Here is an 18,603-nt window from a genome sequence, read left to right as displayed (position 1 = left end):
ATTGCTTCCTATTCATAATTCTAGTCTATCCTTTCAGTAATGTCTAAAGAATAATGGCTTTAAAGATGTGAGATGTTACACGTATAAAATTAATAAATTGCTACTGACACTGTAACCAAATGAAGATTACAAAGGATAAATAACTTTTAGGTATAGTAACTGTTACGGATCGTTACTGAAGGATCATCTGTCTTTCCACTTTAAAGCAACAGAATACTAAAAAAGAAGTGCTTTATTGATCTATATATGCACACACACACACACACATATATATGAAATATAATTGGAGACATTTATGTAGTTCTCTCCCTACGTTTCAGTGTGGCAAGATTTGACTCACCTGATTAAGACTGTATTCACCTTTTGTTTCCAGTAAATCCTGAGATATCAGGAGAGGCTCGCTTTTCCCACAGCTCTCCTGGCTGATGAGCGTGTCCGCGTAGTTCGGCTGCGGGAAGATCACGTGACTCCCCCGAGAGTCCGCGGTGAGCGAGACCTCGTGCGAATAGGTCTGCAGGAAAGCCCGCACCCCGTCCACGCCCACAAACTGAGACGCCGGCACGCCAGCCAACCCGCTGCCCGAAGCCTGGAGCAGATGCGACATGTGCCAGCGCCGCAGTCTGAGCGCCAGTAGCACAATGACAAAGGCGAGGAAGACGCAGGAGACCGCGGCCACCGCCACCACCAGGTAGAGTGTGAGGCCTGAGTCGTCAGGATCCACTGAGGGCTTCAGTCTGCCTAGGTCAGTCAGGATGTCTGGGATGCTGTCAGCCACAGCCACAGTGAGCGTGACGGTGGCCGAGAGAGGGGGCTGGCCGTGGTCCTGGACCGCCACCACCAGGCTCTGCTTGAGCGCGTCTCTGTCCAGCAGGGCCCGCGCTGTGCGCACCTCGCCGGTGTGCAGCCCCACCGCGAAGAGCCCTGGGTCACTGGCCTTGAGCAGGCGGTAGGACAGCCAGGAGTTCTGTCCCGAGTCTCTGTCCACCGCCACCACCTTGGTGACTAGGTAGCCAGGCTCTGCAGAGCGGGGTGCCAGCTCCACACCCATAGAACCATCAGTGGGGAGGGTGGGGTATAGGATTTCGGGTGAATTGTCATTCTGGTCCAGCACAAATATGCTCACAGACACATTGGTGCTGAGCGGTGGGTCCCCGCTGTCACTAGCAGTCACCAGTAGCTGCAGGTCTCTAACGTGCTCATAGTCAAAGGACTGCAAAGCATACAGGACTCCAGTGTCCTTGTTTATAGAGACGTAGGTGGAGAGAGGCGACCCCTGCAGTGTGTCTTCAGCCAGAGAGTAAGTGACCCTTGAGTTTTGGTTACTATCAGGGTCATGGGCGGTCACAGAGAAGATGGAGGCTCCCCTGGGGTTGTTTTCTGGAATGTAGGCCATGTAGGAAGCATGAGGGAAGGCAGGTGGATTGTCATTGACGTCTGCCACGTTCAGTGAGATGTAGGTTTCTGTAGACAATGGCGGAGTTCCGTGGTCAGTGGCAGTTACAGTGATGTTATATTCTGAGACCTCTTCCCTATCCAGAGCCCTGTGTGTCAACAACCGATAATAATTTCCATAGGTCTTTTCAAGTGTGAATGGCAGGTTATCCAGAATGGAACACGTGACAAGGCCATTCTCTCCTGAATCACTGTCATGCACATTGAAAAGTGCAATTACTGTGCCTGGGGAAGAAGTTTCTTGGATAGAGCTGGTGAGAGATGTAACTGTGACTTCTGGAGCGTTGTCATTTACATCCAGAATTGTCACCAGTACCTTACTTCTGGCTCGGAGACCAGGTCCATCGTGGGCTTCTACATCTATATCATAGAAGCCAGAGTCCTCATAATCCAAACCTCCCAATATCGTTATGTCCCCAGTCAGAGAATTCAACTGGAAGAGCTGGGATATTTTATCTCTTACTTTCCGGAAAGAATATGTGACTTCTCCATTGGCCCCTTCATCTGGATCAGTGGCTTTTACAGTGAGTAGCCTGGAGCCCACCGTCACATTCTCCCGCACACTGATGTGGTACTCGGGCTGAGTGAATACCGGGGCATTGTCGTTGGTATCCACAAGTCTTACAAGAATCCTGGCAGTGCCAGAGTAAACCGGGTCGCCTCCGTCAAAGGCGGTCAGAATGAGGTGGTGAACCGCCTCTTCCTCACGGTCCAGGGCGTGCTCCAGTACCAGCTCAGGATACTTAATCTCATCAGTTCCGCTTTGCACGTCTAGGGAGAAGTGGACATTCGAGCTGAGCTGGTAACCCTGTAGGGAGTTTATTCCTATATCCGGATCAAAAGCTTCAGGAAGAGGAAACCTTGTCCCAGGGTTTTCATTTTCAGCGACTTTTATTTCCCTTTGCTCTGCCCCAAAGTCGGGCGCATTATCATTAACATCAATTATTTCCACTTCAACTCCAAAAATCTTCACTTTGTCTTCTAAGAGAATCTCTAGGTTTACTACACACTTGGGAGATCTGTCACAGAGCTCCTCCCGATCTATCCTGCCCGCGGTGACCAAGCTGCCGCTTCGCGGGTTCAGAGCAAAGAGCTGCGTCCTACCTCTGGAGACGATGCGGACTCCGCGCTTCGCCAGCTCCTGGGGCTCCAGCCCCAGGTCCTTGGCGATGTTGCCCACGAAGGAGCCCTTCTCCAGCTCCTCAGGCACCGAGTAGCGGATTTGTTCGGCCCGGATTTTCCATAGGGCCCCCAGGAGAACACAGATCCAGATTAGCCGGCTGCAGTTTGGGCAGAAAGGAGGGGACGCCATGACAGCCCCGCGGCGGAATAGCTTGCACTTGAGTGTTCCCTTGGTGGAGGCTTGGGGCTTCCCAGGATCTTTGGGGTCTAGGATAAGCTACTTTCACCGTTGGATGTTGGAGCTCTCGGGGGTCCAGTTGTAAGACGCTTTCTAAAACCCCAAAGCTAGTGCGTTGTGATGCAGAAATCTTGTGGTACGGATTAAATTCCTGGTTCTTTTTTCCCCCGATTGGTGAACAGCGACACTCAGAGTCCTAACCTGTTACTGCAATCTATTCTTGGTAAAGAAAGGATCGCTTGTACACCATTTCCTTTCCATGTTCAATTTTCTCCAAAATAATCAAAACCAAACATCTGCTGTTTAATTTGTAGCGAAAATCTATAATTGACCCAAAGCTTCCTGTACATTAAGGCTGATAAAGTAATTTATTTTTCCAGAGACAAGTTTTTTTTTTTGCAAGAATTTTTCTACCTCTTTTAAGTTTGTTGCATTACTTATACTCATAGCTCAATTTCAATTTGCATTGAAAAAAAGATATGTTTACCCCTCCCCAAAACAAGGTTATACTTTAAGAATAGAAGAATAAATAGTTGAAAAGACAGTGTCCAAGAAGTTGGAGATCTGGGTTCTAGTCTTAACCTACACAGAAACAAGTTTTCTCACATGATTGACCCTTTAAAATCTGGGGCAAGTTTTTAATTCCCTTGTTAGAAAACATCTACTGTTTAAGAGCTAGTTTTACCCCTTTGCAAATGGGCTTGACAAATATGATAATAGGTTTGGGAAGGATATTTGCTCATTAATTTTATATAAGAAGATTCATGACCACAGGTTGTATCTGTGAGGATCATGTTCACAGTGAGTCCTCAAACTCTAGAATAGCACATTTCATTGAGTATATACTCGAAGAATTTTTCAATGCTTAACGAAGGAGTCATTAATGAAGCTGCAAAACCTAAAAGAATGCGTATATAACTGATGTTAAAAGAAGTAATAAAGGTAAAAAGACAGAAAAGTTAAACTGAAGCACTATAAAGAGCATATGGTGTTTCAGTGATCTCCACATTAGGACACACCCAGAAGGTATTATCTTACTATTACTTATAACTTTAGTTTTGATTTTAGAAATAATTGGTAAAAAGGAAATATTTTAATAATTATATAATCATTGCATGTTTTATAGTTTTCTTATTAATGAATACTTAGAGCAGTTTACTAATCTGAGAAAATTTGAGATAAAGCAGCAAGTACTCAGTTCTTTGATTACTACTCACATAATATTTAGTTTCTAGAAATCACTCATAAATTTTGATCAGACTCAAAACTTAATTCTCTGACTTTGGAGAGTAGGCTGAAGGTATTTTTCACAGTCCTCAAAAGACCCACAACTTTTTGGGGGTTGGGAGGTAAAATAAAATTGTTTTGGAAAAAATCTGACTCACTTATTAGAAGTCTATGTTAAAAAATTATGGAAAAGTCTCTGTATACAACAAAATGTCCATTATATTCCTCATGATAGCAGTGACAAAGTAGATAGGGTATAAAAACTAATAATTTAAGGATGGTCAAGAAAATTACTCTTGACAGTTTACAAAATGGGAAAAAAGACCCAAAGTTACTGATTCAAATATGAAACCTGTCAGTCTTTGCTACATATGAAAAGCAAAAAAGTGCTAAGAGACTTAATTATTGAAGGTTATATTAATACATCACAGAAAAAGATAAACAACTAAACTGTATTTGATGAAGGTGAAATTAAAATTTTTTTTTAACTTAAAGAAATGTTAGTACATTTACAATCTTGAAAAAAGGTATATTACACATCAACTATGTAAGGGCAGTGCTATTACTAAGGGCGGTGACAGAAAAAGCTGTTTGTAGCAGGATTTGCTGATGTATAGAAATACTGAGAGTACAAATTGAGAAGTAACAATAAGTAATAATTAACCATCAAGACTAATGAGCAATCAAGAAACCAATCTCAACCCATCCAATATACCTCCTCTCCCACTACCATCACTAGAACAATGAACAAGGACCAAAACTAATGATGCACTATTGAAAATAAAATACAGCAGTAAAAGTTAAGTAAGTCTGCAAAAACTCACCTGATGGGAAAAAGAGGAATCATAGGCGATTTGGGGGTCTTCATTACTGGTACCTATATCCATAGAAGGATCTTCACCTAGGAGATCCCCAGGGGGAACCGTTTCCAGGGTCACATTGTGAAAATTAAATTCTGTCTTAGCTGATTGTGAAGCAACGCACAGATTGTAGGAATAGGGCAATGTTCCCTCACTGTAGTTGGGGAGAACACCAGGTGCAGACTTTGAACTGAGACCAGGCTTAAAGCAGCCCCAGGCAGTGGGGCTGGAGGAGCGTCGCAGGTATAGGGTGACCGCCAGAATCACTGCCAGGAGGAAGAGCACCGAGATCAAGGCCAAGGCCACCACCAGGTAAAACTGCAGCTCGGCCTGGGGGTCAGACGGCGCGGGCCGGTCACTGAGGTCCGGCAGCGCCTCCTGCAGGCTGTCGGCGAAAACCAGGAGCAGCGTGGCGGTGGCCGAGAGGGGCGGCTGTCCCCCATCGCGCACAGCGACCGGCAGGCGCTGGCGGGCCGCGTCCCTGTCGCCCAAGGCCCTCGCCGTGCGCACCTCGCCCGTGCGCAGGCCCACGCTGAACAGCCCAGGCTCGCTGGCCTGCAGCACGTGGTAGGACAGCCAGGCGTTGTGTCCAGAGTCTGCGTCCACCGCCACCACCTTGGTGACCAGGTAGCCAGGCTGCGCGGCGCGGGGCACCGTGTCGAAGAGCGCCGAGCCGTCAGGCCCCAGCACCGGGTACAGCACTCTGGGCGCGTTGTCGTTGCGGTCGCCCACCAGCACGCGCAGGCTCACGTTGGAGCTGAGCGCGGGCGAGCCGCGGTCGCGGGCCTGCAGCGTCAGCTCGAAGGCGCGCAGCTGCTCGTGGTCGAAGACGCGCTGCGCGAACACCACGCCGCTCTGCGGGTTCACGGACACGTAGGACGACAGCGCGCGTGGCTCCAGGTCGCTGGCCACGATGGAGTAGGAGACGTGGCCGTTGGGCCCTAGGTCAGGGTCGGAGGCGCTGACATGCGCGATAGAAGCGCCAGGCGGGTTATTTTCTGCCACGTGTACCACATAGGTGGCTTGGTGGAAAACTGGAGCGTTGTCGTTGACATCGCGGATATGTAGGGTGATGCTTGTAGTGGAGGAAAGGGCAGGCTTGCCTTTGTCAGTGGCTGCGATGGTGACATTGTACTCTGCCTTCTGCTCTCGGTCTAGGGCACCATCAATCACTAGTTTGTAGTAATTCTTAGAGGTGGATTCTAATTTGAAGGGAACTTCTTCCTGAACATACCATGTTACCAAACCATTTTGCTCAGAATCCTGGTCTTGCACTTTAATGAGGGCTATTACAGTTCCCAGGTCTGAGCCCTCAGGAATCTGGTTAGAGAAGGACATGAATGTCACCTCTGGGGCATTGTCATTCTCATCAACAATTTCAATCTGAACATTACAGTGAGCCGTGTGTACTCCTCCATCCTTGGCTTCAACACCCAACATATATCTACTTGTCTCTTCAAAGTCCAATGTACCATTGGTTGTGATGTCACCAGTATTTGGATTGAGAATGAAGAGGAAGCTGGTACTTGCTGGGGCATTGAGGAAGGCATAGGTGATTTCTGCATTAATGCCCTCATCCTGGTCGGTGGCCATCACCTGCAGCACGGAGGTTCCCCGGGGCACATTTTCTTGGAGGCTAACCCTGTAAGTGTCCTGGCTGAACACTGGAGCATTATCATTGGCATCAGTGACCTGTATCCGGATCAGGGTAGTGCCACTTAGAGGAGGGTCCCCACCATCCATGGCAGTCAGGATTAAATGGTGGGAATTCTGCTGTTCTCTGTCCAGAGGTTTTTCCAGCAGTAACTCTGGGTATTTACTTCCATCAAGACTTTTCTTCGTTGACAGAGAGAAGTACTCATTGTGGCTGATGAAATATTTCTTCAGTGAGTTACTTTCTACATCTGCATCTTGCGCAGAATCCAGAGGGAATTTTACCCCTGGTAAGGCTAACTCAGAGATTTCCAAGTCAATGCTTTTTGCAGTGAAACGTGGTGCATTGTCATTAATATCTTGAATTGCAACACTTACATGGAAAATAGTCATTGGATTGTCAGCAACCATTTCAAATTCTACAGCACACTCAGATTTTCTCCCGCAAATCTTCTCTCGATCTATCCTGCCACTCACTAGCAAATCCCCATTCTCGGCTCTCACGCTGAAAAAGTCCTCTGCACTAATCCGCAGTTTTCGAGCTGGCAACTCCTGGACACTGAGCCTTAGATCCTCGGCCAGGTTCCCCACCCTTGAGCCCTTGTCCAGCTCCTCTGGAATTGAGTACTGGATCTGCTGGGAGATTGCCCCGCGCAACAATGACAGCAGGAAGAGAAACAGTACCTGACTTTTCATTGTTTCAGCTTTTCTGAAGCTCCTAAGCATTTCTTGAACTCTCTGGGAAGCTGCTCTTCAAGATGTCTCTGGAATGTTTAAATAATCAACACAGCACCCTGGACTTCTGTGATTTGAGGGTACGATTTGCAGGAGGTACGTCTGCATTCCGATGTGTACAGGACAAAGCAAGAAAGAAAACACTGCCAGCCACTCCTGCACAACTGAAAATGCTTATCTTCCCTTTGGTCAACAGCGGCACCAGGAGGTTGCCTGAGGAAACTGCATATTACCCAACTACCTGTTCCTCAAAGTTTAAGCTCTTGAATCTACTAATAAATATCTTGTTTTTTTTTTTTTTTATTTTTTAGAAAGAACAAACTATTCAAAATTTCCCTTCAAATCTAGATTTTCATCTTTTAAATGTTGCCATCATTTTATTCTTCTTTATTCATTAAAGATGTTCCATAAGGCATATAGCTTTTATTTATTTATTTTGGAGGGCAAAAATATTTTCAGTGATTCTACTGTATTTATAAACACTGGCATGACTAGTATCATGACTAGTGTGGATGTAACTAACTAGGTTATTGTTAGTGGATAAAAACATTTAATCTTTGGAAAAAAGAGAAAGTAAAAATCCTAGACGTATTTGACTATATTGCTCAGCATTTTAAAGTATATGTAACATTCCCATTAAGTACAAAGGAGCCCGATAGTTTGTTAAAGAGACCAATCTAGTATTTGAGCATACATCTGCTTTTATGAAACTAAATATTGGGTAAGTATATTTATTTTAATGAAGTCAGTGCTTTTTTACTATATGATTTTATACACAAATACTCCTTAATGCAAATACTCAGTTCCAGTCAATTTATACATTAATAAGTGTAATGAGTTTGATTTGATCACTGGTAAATCTTTGAGAGGAACTGAAAGTTCTTAGACACTCCCATTTTGAAACTTACCTATAATCCTTAAACAGTCTTAGGCAAGTAAAACAGACAAACACCTTTATTTCAAATGCACTACCAAATTAGATGCACAACCAAACAATTTATTCTGTTACCCTGCAGCACTAATCCATACTCCTTTTACATTCCTGTCAAGACAGATTATTAATTTCCTAAGACATCCTTGCCCTTGTTTGCCCTACTTCATGTCTTGATACTTTCTGTTCCTTTAATTATAAACCCTCCTCCCCTTTTATTGTAATGAAGTCTTGCCTATCCTTAAAAAATCATTTTTCGTGAAAATGGCATGTCTGAGACTTCTTATCATCCATACAAATAGATGCCTTTGTACTCTATGTATTTTCCCAATATATGTGTAGGTTATATTTTACATGAAATTCTTAGAAAATTCTCTTTGAACATCTAAAGTTCCTGTGGCCCTAGCCATTTAATATTATTTTCTGCGATGCATTTGCAGGTTTGAGTGAGACTACAACCTTCTCTGTTTTCAGCTATTTTGTTCAGGCTCTTTTGTCACCCACTTTTGAATGTATCCCTTCCTAACACACTGAAGGAGAGATGTACTCCTTTGTTTAAGATCTAATGAAATCTATTTAGGCCTAATTTTGGATGACTCTGGTGTAACTTTATGGGTGAAAATAATTTCATATATTTCAAAAAGGGGTCAACAATTTATAGCTCAAGAAAGTTGTAGGACTCCTGGGACTTCCCTGGTGCTCCAGTGGCTAATATTCCATGCTCCCAATGCGGCAGGCCAAGTTGGATACCAGGTAAGGGAACTAGATCCCGGATGCTACAAGGAAGATTGAAGATCATGAGTGCTGTGACCAAGACCCAGTGCAGTCAAATAAATATAGAAATATTTTAAAAGAAAGTTTTAGGACTCCTTTTCCATGGTTGAAGTGGATAGTCTGGAAATCTCTTAAAGAGGCTAAGACATATCTCCTTACATTTTATAATCTATCTCAAAGGACAAGGAATGCCACTCCAAGGCTCATAACTGTTTAGGCAATTGAGCTTCCCACCTTCAGAGAAAAGGCTGAAATCCATATGGATACACACAAGTACACCAAGTAGGGACTACATGCCAGGTAAAAGAATTTGACAAACCTCTGTATTTTTTTACCCTATCATTTTTATGTTATCAGGATGAATCCAGTTTGGCCTGTCTTGGAAGGAGTTAAGCATCATATTATTAGAGCCTAAAATACTACATACTTGTTTATCAGGATAGGCTAGGTAGGCTGAAGTGACAAACTTCATCATCACAGCGAATTAAAATAAAAACATCTACTTATCACAGGTATACACATCAGTGTTGAGTCAACCACAGGGCTCTTCTTTCATTGCAGTCATTCAAGGACTTAGATAGGAGGCACAGTCACGATTTCAAAAAATAAGTTAGAGATCTGGTAATTCTTACAAATGACAACTAGGACTTCCTCTGCGAAGGTCACATACTTCTACTTCCAGTGTATTGGTCAGAAATATTTACTAGGCCCAGCTATACCAGGCAAGGAAGTGCAGCCCCACCACAATCCCAGAAGAAGAGAGGTACATATTTAAACAAAACAACCAATGGCTACTTCATTGCTTTATTTTAAAATAAATGTGTATTAAAATTTTATAATAACCACACTGGCATAACTGTTCCTTAAAATATTAAAAGAAAGAAAGAAACTCACCTGGAGCTCGTTGGGGTCTCCTTTCGTTTCCAGTAAATCTTGAGATATCAGGAGAGGCTCGCTTTTCTCACAGCTCTCCTGGCTGATGAGCGTGTCCGCGTAGTTCGGCTGCGGGAAGATCACGTGACTCCCCCGAGAGTCCGCGGTGAGCGAGACCTCGTGCGAATAGGTCTGCAGGAAAGCCCGCACCCCCTCCACGCCCACAAACTGAGACGCAGGCACGCCAGCCAACCCGCTGCCCGAAGCCTGGAGCAGACGCGACATGTGCCAGCGCCGCAGTCTGAGCGCCAGTAGCACAATGACAAAGGCGAGGAAGACACAGGAGACCGCGGCCACCGCCACCACCAGGTAGAGTGTGAGGCCGGAGTCGTCAGGGTCCACTGAGGGCTTCAGGCTGCCTAGGTCAGTCAGGATGTCTGGGATGCTGTCAGCCACAGCCACAGTGAGCGTGACGGTGGCCGAGAGAGGGGGCTGGCCGTGGTCCTGGACCGCCACCACCAGGCTCTGCTTGAGCGCGTCTCTGTCCAGCAGGGCCCGCGCTGTGCGCACCTCGCCCGTGTGCAGGCCCACCGCGAAGAGCCCTGGGTCACTGGCTTTGAGCAAGCGGTAGGACAGCCAGGCGTTCTGTCCCGAGTCTCTGTCCACTGCCACCACCTTGGTGACCAGGTAGCCTGGCTCTGCAGAGCGGGGTGCCAGCTCCACACCGGTAGAACCATCAGTGGGGAGGGCAGGGTATAGAATCTCAGGTGTGTTGTCATTCTGGTCCAACACAAATAGGCTCAGAGACACGTTGCTGCTAAGTGGAGGGTTCCCACTGTCACTAGCAGTCACCAGTAGCTGCAGGTCTCTAACCTGCTCAAAGTCAAAGGAATGCAGAGCATACAGGACTCCAGTGTCTGAGTTTATGGAGACGTAGGTGGAGAGAGGTGCCCCTTGGATGGTATCCTCAGTCAGTGCATAGGTAATGTGGGCATTCTCAATGCTGTCAGGGTCCTGGGCTGTCACAGAGAAGATGGAGGCTCCCCTGGGGTTGTTTTCAGGAATGTAGGCAGAATAGGAGGCATGAGTGAAAGCAGGTGGGTTGTCGTTGATGTCTGCCACATGCAGGGTGATGTGTGTTTCTGTGGACAGTGGCGGACTACCCCCATCTGTAGCTCTCAGAGTGATGTTATATTCAGACTGCTGTTCACGGTCCAGAGATCTGGCTGTCACTAAGCGATAATATTGGTTTATTGACTTTTCTAAATTAAATGGCATATTTCCAAGGACAAAAACTGTGACCTGTCCATTTTGCCCGGAATCCCGATCATGCACGTTGATAAGGGCAATTTCCCTTCCAGCAGTTGACTCTTCTGGAACTGATTCTGTGAGAGAAGTAATTGTAATTTCTGGGGCATTGTCATTCACATCCAGAACTGTGACCAGAATCTTAGCTCTTGAAAGGAGACCTGGTCCATCTTGTGCTTCTATTATAATTTCATAGAAAGTAGCATCCTCATAATCTAGATTTTTTACTATCGATAAGTCCCCAGTCACTGAGTTGAGATAAAAAATCTGAGCGATTTTTCCAGGCATTTTATCTAGTACATAGGATACTTGAGCATTGAATCCCTCGTCAGGGTCAGTGGCATTCACTGTGAGCAGCCAAGTGCCTACTGGCAGGTTCTCTTGAACACTTACTCGATATTCAGGCTGGGTAAATACTGGTGGATTGTCATTTGCATCTAGAACTGTCACTTGGATGCCCAAGTTGCCAGAGTGGACAGGGTCACCACCATCAGAAGCAATTAGGGCAAGTTGGTGAACTTTCTTTTCCTCCCGGTCAAGAGCCTGCTGCAGCACCAGCTCTGGATACTTGGCCCCATCAGTGGCACTCTTCACAGCCAGGGAGAAATAGTCACTGGGGCTGAGCTGATAGTTCAGCAGAGAGTTCGTGCCCACATCTGGGTCAAAGGCAGTTTTAAGTGGAAATCGAGTTCCAGGAACTGTTAGTTCACTAATTTTTATTTCCAATTCCTCCGTCAGAAAATCAGGAGCATTGTCATTAAGGTCTTTAATTTCTATTTCTACTTCAAAAATGTTCAATTTGTCTTCAACCAGGATGTTAAAACTCACCAGACACTGTGGGCTCTGAGCGCAGAGCTCCTCCCGATCTATCCTGTTCGCGGTGACCAAGCTGCCGCTTCTCGGGTTCAGAGTAAAGAGCTGCGTTCTACCTCTGAAGACGATGCGGACTCCCCGCTCCGCCAGCTCCTGGGGCTCCAGCCCCAGGTCCTTGGCGATGTTACCCACGAAGGAGCCTCTGTCCAGCTCCTCTGACACCGAATAGCGGATCTGCCCGCATCCGGTCTTGCACAGCGTCCCCAGAAGCACGCACAGCAGGGCCAGTCCTCCGCACTTTCTAACTCTCTGGTAATTGGTCATTTCCGTTTTGGTGAATTATTTTCTCTGAATTGGTTTCCAGTTTCCCAAGGCAGACTTCAGTCTTATTTTCTCAAGGAACGAAGACTTTCGTGGACCTAATTTATAGGTCACAGAGCTGGCTGACTGACGGGGTGAGCTTTGAGGCAGCTTCGGATCTTCCGAGTGTGATTTGCTGGTTCTCTGCTCTTTGGAAACAAGGAAAAGGACTAGCTTTTCAGCGGCGTTTTCCTTCTTGAGTGGTGAACAGCGACGCTCAGAGGCATAACCGTTCACTGCACGCTCTGACAAAGATCTAAGTCAGAAATTTTTAAGTTTCCAAGCACCTGAAATTCTTTTTGTTCAGAGGTAATGGGCTCAGTTTTTGTTTCACATAACTGAATCGCTATATGTTAAAAGATTTAAAGTATCTTCCTTAATAATCCATGAGTTAACCTGAATGCCGCTAATATTGCTTCAAACATGCCGAAGTTACTGTTTTGAAATGTTCAAAGTTTAAGAACTGCACAGAAATATCAGTCATATTTATAAGGCATGCCTCTTGAAATCTGTCCTTCATAGCTTGACATTTTAGTTTTAATATTTTCCATTTAACTCATTCATTAAACATACATATAATTGAGTAGCTGACAATACTTGGAGATTTAACGATACAAACACAGCTATTTCCTTCATGGAGTTATAAGGATATAAAAGCAAACAAGGAATTATAGTGCAGTGAGATACTGCCATAAGATCAGAGGCCAAGGGCAATGAGAGGGCCTCCAACCTGGCCTTGGAGGTTACCAAAGGTTTTCCCAAGAAACCTGAGAGGAGTGGATCAGGGAGGGGTAAGGCCTGGATATAAGACAGAAGAATATGGCAATACCTAGATGTGAGAGAGAAACCACAGAACTTCAGGGTACTGAAAGTAGTCTGTTTTGCCTAAAATTAGAGTGTGAAGATGTTTTTAAGGACCAAAACTGAAACTAGTAGAGATACTTTTGTTTTGTATTCCAGAAACCCCTTTCCTGTATTTGTTTTCCTTTCCAAAGCACAGTAATAGGAACTCATTTGTCACTTCAATCATGATGCATTATACAGCTACACATAAGGCATTTATTTCATGAAGAGTTACTGTACACACTAAAAGGAACTTTGTTTTCAATTTCCCCCGTTCATACTTTATTTACTTGCAAAATGTTTGTATTATTCCACAGTGAGTGCCAACTTTGTCTCAAAGAAAATGATGTAATAGTAATAACACAATTTCCCTCAGATGCCCTTAAACAGTATAGAATCACAACATCTTAAAGAATGATGGCACCATTATATACATGACTGGCTTAGTATAGGATTATTTCCAAATAAAAGATGACCCCAGTTACACAGAATAGTAGCGTATTTTTTGTTGTTATTAAGTATATAACTAACATACTAAAAGCCAACATGGGAAGAGGAATGGGGAAGGAAAACTTGGTTGTAAGGGAGACTGATGTTGGTGGAAGAACTGGAAACATTTTCAACAGCTGTTGTGAGTAGGAAACTTTGAGATAGAAACCTAAAAGGAGAATCTTTAGGGGCAATTATTTGATATGATCTCTTAATCCCTCGAGGATATATATTATTTTTAAAGATAAAAAGGCAACGTTGTTTCCACATATGAGAAAAATAAAAAGTAACAAGGAACAGACACATCTTAACTATTATATAAACCATGAATTATATTAATACAGCAAATGATAACTCAATTACTCTTAAAGGAACACAGAGCTACTTTAGAGGCTAATGACATTTTGAACTAAACAGAGATTGCATGACATACCTTCCTGAAACATGGTGAAGCGTATCTATTCCTAAACACATCTTTTAATAGGGAAGATCATTCAAATAAAAAAATGTGAGGAATCTCACTGCTAAACTGAATGAAAAACAAAGACTGAGATGAAAACAAACGACTACAGTATTTATTAATATTCATAAATATAAAGCATAAAAGTATTAAATTTTAAAAGAGGGAGATATTTGAGGAAACAAAAGTCAACATTCATATATCTAACAAAGGACTGTTGATTCGGGTGGATTGGGATGGTTTGCTAAGGGATGAGAAAGAAAGTAAGAGAAAGCAGATACCCTAGTTTCTAAGGCTCTTTTTTGTTGTTGTTAATGCATTAATTTTTTTAATTGGAGGATAACTGCTTTACAATATTGTGCTGGTTTCTGCCACACATCAACATGAATCAGCCACAGGTATCCATATGACCCCTCCCTCTTGAACCTAGAGGCTCTTTTGATAACCTAAATATCGTCTTCACCTACTAATTCCCAATTTATACTAATGACACAATGATTCTAGCTCCTCTTCCCTGTTACACCATGTGAACGCTTAGAACTAGTGAGAAATAATTCATGAGGACTATTTCGTAAAAATTGAACATGTCCACAAAGAAATATGGGAAATAGAAAAGGTATGGTAAACTGTGGAGACAGCTAAGTAATTAGGTAAATTTATGTCTTTTAGCAAAGTAACTCACAGCAATATTAGGAAGAGAGTTTACCTGAGAAAATGTTTCTTGTTTATCTTCAGGTAGAAATTGAGGTTCTGAAAGAAAATCCTTTTTCTCACAGCTCTCCTGGCTGATGAGCGTGTCCGCGTAGTTCGGCTGCGGGAAGATCACGTGACTCCCCCGAGAGTCCGCGGTGAGCGAGACCTCGTGCGAATAGGTCTGCAGGAAAGCCCGCACCCCGTCCACGCCCACAAACTGAGACGCCGGCACGCCAGCCAACCCGCTGCCCGAAGCCTGGAGCAGACGCGACATGTGCCAGCGCCGCAGTCTGAGCGCCAGTAGCACAATGACAAAGGCGAGGAAGACGCAGGAGACCGCGGCCACCGCCACCACCAGGTAGAGTGTGAGGCCGGAGTCGTCAGGGTCCACTGAGGGCTTCAGGCTGCCTAGGTCAGTCAGGATGTCTGGGATGCTGTCAGCCACAGCCACAGTGAGCGTGACGGTGGCCGAGAGAGGGGGCTGGCCGTGGTCCTGGACCGCCACCACCAGGCTCTGCTTGAGCGCGTCTCTGTCCAGCAGGGCCCGCGCTGTGCGCACCTCGCCGGTGTGCAGGCCCACCGCGAAGAGCCCTGGGTCACTGGCCTTGAGCAGGCGGTAGGACAGCCAGGCGTTCTGTCCCGAGTCTCTGTCCACCGCCACCACCTTGGTGACCAGGTAGCCAGGCTCTGCAGAGCGGGGTGCCAACTCCACGCCTGTGGAACCGTCCGTGGGGAGTGCAGGGTACAGAATCTCAGGTGTGTTGTCGTTCTGGTCCAGCACGAATATGCTCACAGACACGTTGGTGCTGAGGGGTGGATTCCCACCATCCTGTGCTGTAACCCATAACTGAAGTTCACAGAACTGCTCATAATCAAAGGAACGCAGTGCATAGAGAACACCGGTGTCAGAGTTGATGGAGACGTAGGCGGACAGGGGTGCACTCTGAAGGGTGTCCTCAGCCAAGCTATAAGTTACATGGGCATTGTCGTTGCTGTCGGGGTCACGGGCCATCACGGAAAAGATGGAGGCACCTCTGGGGTTGTTTTCAGGAATGTAGGCAGAGTAGGATGTGTGGGGAAAGGTGGGGGGGTTGTCGTTGATGTCTGTCACCTGCAGCAAAATGTAAGCATTTGTGGATAGAGATGGGCTCCCTCCATCTTTAGCAGTCACAGTGATGTTGTAAGAGGAAAACTGTTCTCTGTCAAGGACTCTAGTTGTAACCAATCGGTGGTAATTGTCCACTGACCTTTCTAATTTGAAAGGAAGGTTCTCTGGGAGTGAACATGTGATAAATGCATTCTGCCCAGAGTCTCTGTCATGTACATTGAAAAGTGCGATTATGGTTCCTGGAGGAGAATCTTCAGGAACTGAGCTTGTAGCAGATGTCATGTAGAATTCTGGGACATTGTCATTCACGTCCAGAACTGTGACAGTGACCTTCATTCTGGTCAGAAGGCCCGGACCATCCTGAGCTTCAATATCAATTTCGTGGAATTTGGCATCCTCATAATCTAGGCTTTTTGTGATTGTTATTTCTCCAGATGATGACTTAAGCTCAAATACCTCTGAGGTTTCTTCAGGGTTTTTCTCCAGAAAATAAGTCACTTGGGCATTGTATCCCTCATCTGCATCAGTGGCGGTCACTGTAAGTATCCGGGTGCCTACGGGAGTATTCTCTGGAACACTTACCCGGTACTCGGGCTGTGTAAAAACAGGAGCGTTGTCGTTCACATCCAAGACCGTCACGCGGATGCGGGAGGTCCCAGATCTGATAGGGTCGCCCCCGTCCAAAGCCTTGAGAACGAGGTAGTGTACGGCCTCCTCCTCACGGTCCAAAGCGCGTCCCAGCACCAGCTCCGGGTACTTGTTACCATCCACCCCGCTTCGCACGTCCAGAGAGAAGTGGTCATTTGAATTAATTTCGTACTTTTGGAGAGTGTTCTCTCCGACGTCTGCATCATGCGCACTCTTAAGAGGGATCCGAAATCCTGGCGTAGTCGTTTCACTAATTTTTAGCTCCACTTCCTCTACTCCAAAGCGAGGGGCATTATCGTTAATATCTTTTATTTCCACTTCTACTGAATAAATGCTCAACTTATCTTCCAGGAGTATGTTAAAACTCACCAGACACCGCGCACTCTGCGCGCAGAGCTCCTCCCGGTCTATCCTGCCCGCGGTGACCAAGCTGCCGTTTCGCGGGTTCAGAGCGAAAAGATGCGTCCTACCTCTGGAGACGATGCGGGCTCCGCGCTCCGCCAGTGCCAGAGGCTCTAGCCCGAGATCCTTGGCAACGCTGCCCACGAATGACCCTTTTTCTATCTCTTCTGGCACTGAATAGCGCATCTGCCCAGCTCCAACCTTCCACAGGGCCACCCAAAGCAGGCACAGCAGGACAAACCTTCCGCGATGTGGCAAATTTAGCAGAGCCGCCATTTCTTGAGCGGCAGTCTTTTCTCCCAGGCAACTTCCGGCCTCCAGCTCGGGATTCCAATCTTTATTCCTCAGGGTCTGAGGTGACCAGCATTCAAGGAACCACGTCACTGTGGAGAGAACTAGTGGGCTGTTGGACTGAATTTCTTTGCCGCCCCGAACCTTGCGGGCCAAATGCCCAGCCCTTTGTGTTATGGAAATCGTAATGTTGGATTGGATGGCTCACGGGGTTACTTCTTAGGTAGTCAACAGCGACACCCAGAGGCCTAAGTAATTTCTGCATTCTCCCAGGCAAATCCAGTTACTTCCTGTTACTCCTGTCACTTTCAAGATGCTTTGAAGAATTTTACAGTTCTAAGATAACTGAGAGATTGCTCTTTCAAGTCGAGTCTTTTTTTTCTCTTCAGAATGAATAAGAATGGTGTGAATGAATGTGATCTTGATAGTAGCAAGGAAAGCACTGTTGAACTTTGGAGGCACTAATCAAGGTAGCCTCTGCCCTTAGACCAAAAATCTTCAACCTCTAATTCCATATTGGGAGAAAGTAAGATTAATCTAAAAACATTAGCTACATTATATTCTAGTGTTATATATTTTAAATTTCTGTGCTTAATGGCTTAGTATTGAACTTCAAAACCTGTATTTAAATTATTGAGTTATCACACTTAATTGAGTGACTAACCTTTGCCTGACACTTTGCTTGATTGATGCTGTAGACAGAACTGGTGCACCTGATGAACACAGTCCCAGTTCTCAAGGGAATTTACATGATAAGGGAGGACACAGTAAATGGAGTATTTTAATAGAGTATCACAACTGCTATGATGGTTGGAAACTCTGGGCAGTGGGAAAATACACAGGAAGGATATTCAGCCTGGGGGGGGGTGGTCAGAAAACACTTTTCAGGACAGGATTGAACCTGGATCCTAAAGGGTAGGACCGAATCAAGAAAGGTTAGAATAGTGTTCTAGAACCTTAGTACAAATGCTTGGAATGAGAGGCAGCATAAACATGAAGGAAACTGAAGGTGGTTTGTTCTCTTTCCAAGATTGTTTTGGCTATTTGAGGTCCCTTGATGCCCCATGTGAATTTTGGGATAGACTTTTTTCTACTTATAAAAAAGGCATTGGGATTTTGATAGCCATTGAATTGAATCTGTAGATTGCTTTGGATAGTTCTATAAGTTTTTGACAAATATTCTTTGTCAGTTTAAGTACATTTCCTTCAGTTTTCAGTTTGCTAAAAGATTTTAATCATGTGTTGAATGTTCTCAAGACCTTTATTATGCCTCTATTGAAATGAACAGCTTTTATCTTTAATCTTTTCATATGAAGTTTTATA

The 18,603-nt window shown here is 45.2% G+C and overlaps 2 protein-coding genes across 5 annotated transcripts in view; both read right to left on the bottom strand.

Annotated features, from left to right (window-relative positions):
- The window catches only part of LOC138440417 (protocadherin gamma-C4), a 166,580-nt gene extending 154,075 nt beyond the window's left edge, over positions 1 to 12,505 (bottom strand). The window contains exons 1-2 of one of the 4 annotated variants that reach the window (XM_069589905.1): positions 9,887 to 12,505; positions 8,218 to 8,994 (exon numbers count right to left, since the gene is read on the bottom strand). In XM_069589905.1, coding sequence (XP_069446006.1) covers positions 8,881 to 8,994; positions 9,887 to 12,310 — 2,538 coding nt within the window. In that variant the 5' untranslated portion in view covers positions 12,311 to 12,505 and the 3' untranslated portion in view covers positions 8,218 to 8,880. Of the gene's footprint in view, positions 1 to 340; positions 4,194 to 4,863; positions 7,412 to 8,217; positions 8,995 to 9,886 lie in introns of those variants that run through there. The other 3 variants (XM_069589891.1, XM_069589902.1, XM_069589892.1) reach the window with 3 other exon arrangements.
- Positions 12,506 to 13,443: 938 nt separating this feature from the next.
- On the bottom strand, positions 13,444 to 17,451 carry LOC138440419 (protocadherin gamma-A2-like). Its single transcript, XM_069589908.1, has one exon. The coding sequence runs from the start codon at positions 17,263 to 17,265 to the stop codon at positions 14,785 to 14,787; it is 2,481 nt and encodes an 826-aa protein (XP_069446009.1). The 5' UTR covers positions 17,266 to 17,451; the 3' UTR covers positions 13,444 to 14,784.
- Between the last annotated feature and the right edge of the window lie 1,152 nt (positions 17,452 to 18,603).

This window comes from Ovis canadensis, chromosome 5 (assembly GCF_042477335.2).
Source record: "Ovis canadensis isolate MfBH-ARS-UI-01 breed Bighorn chromosome 5, ARS-UI_OviCan_v2, whole genome shotgun sequence".
Classification (NCBI taxonomy): Eukaryota; Metazoa; Chordata; class Mammalia; order Artiodactyla; family Bovidae; genus Ovis; species Ovis canadensis.
The sequence above is the reverse complement of the archived record's forward strand: the minus strand, read 5'-3'. Positions and strand labels throughout refer to the sequence as shown.

Coding starts and splice junctions, on each gene's coding strand:
- LOC138440419 (XM_069589908.1), bottom strand. CDS start 17,265: ATGGCGGCTCTGCTAAATTTGCCACATCGCGGAAGGTTTGTCCTGCTG.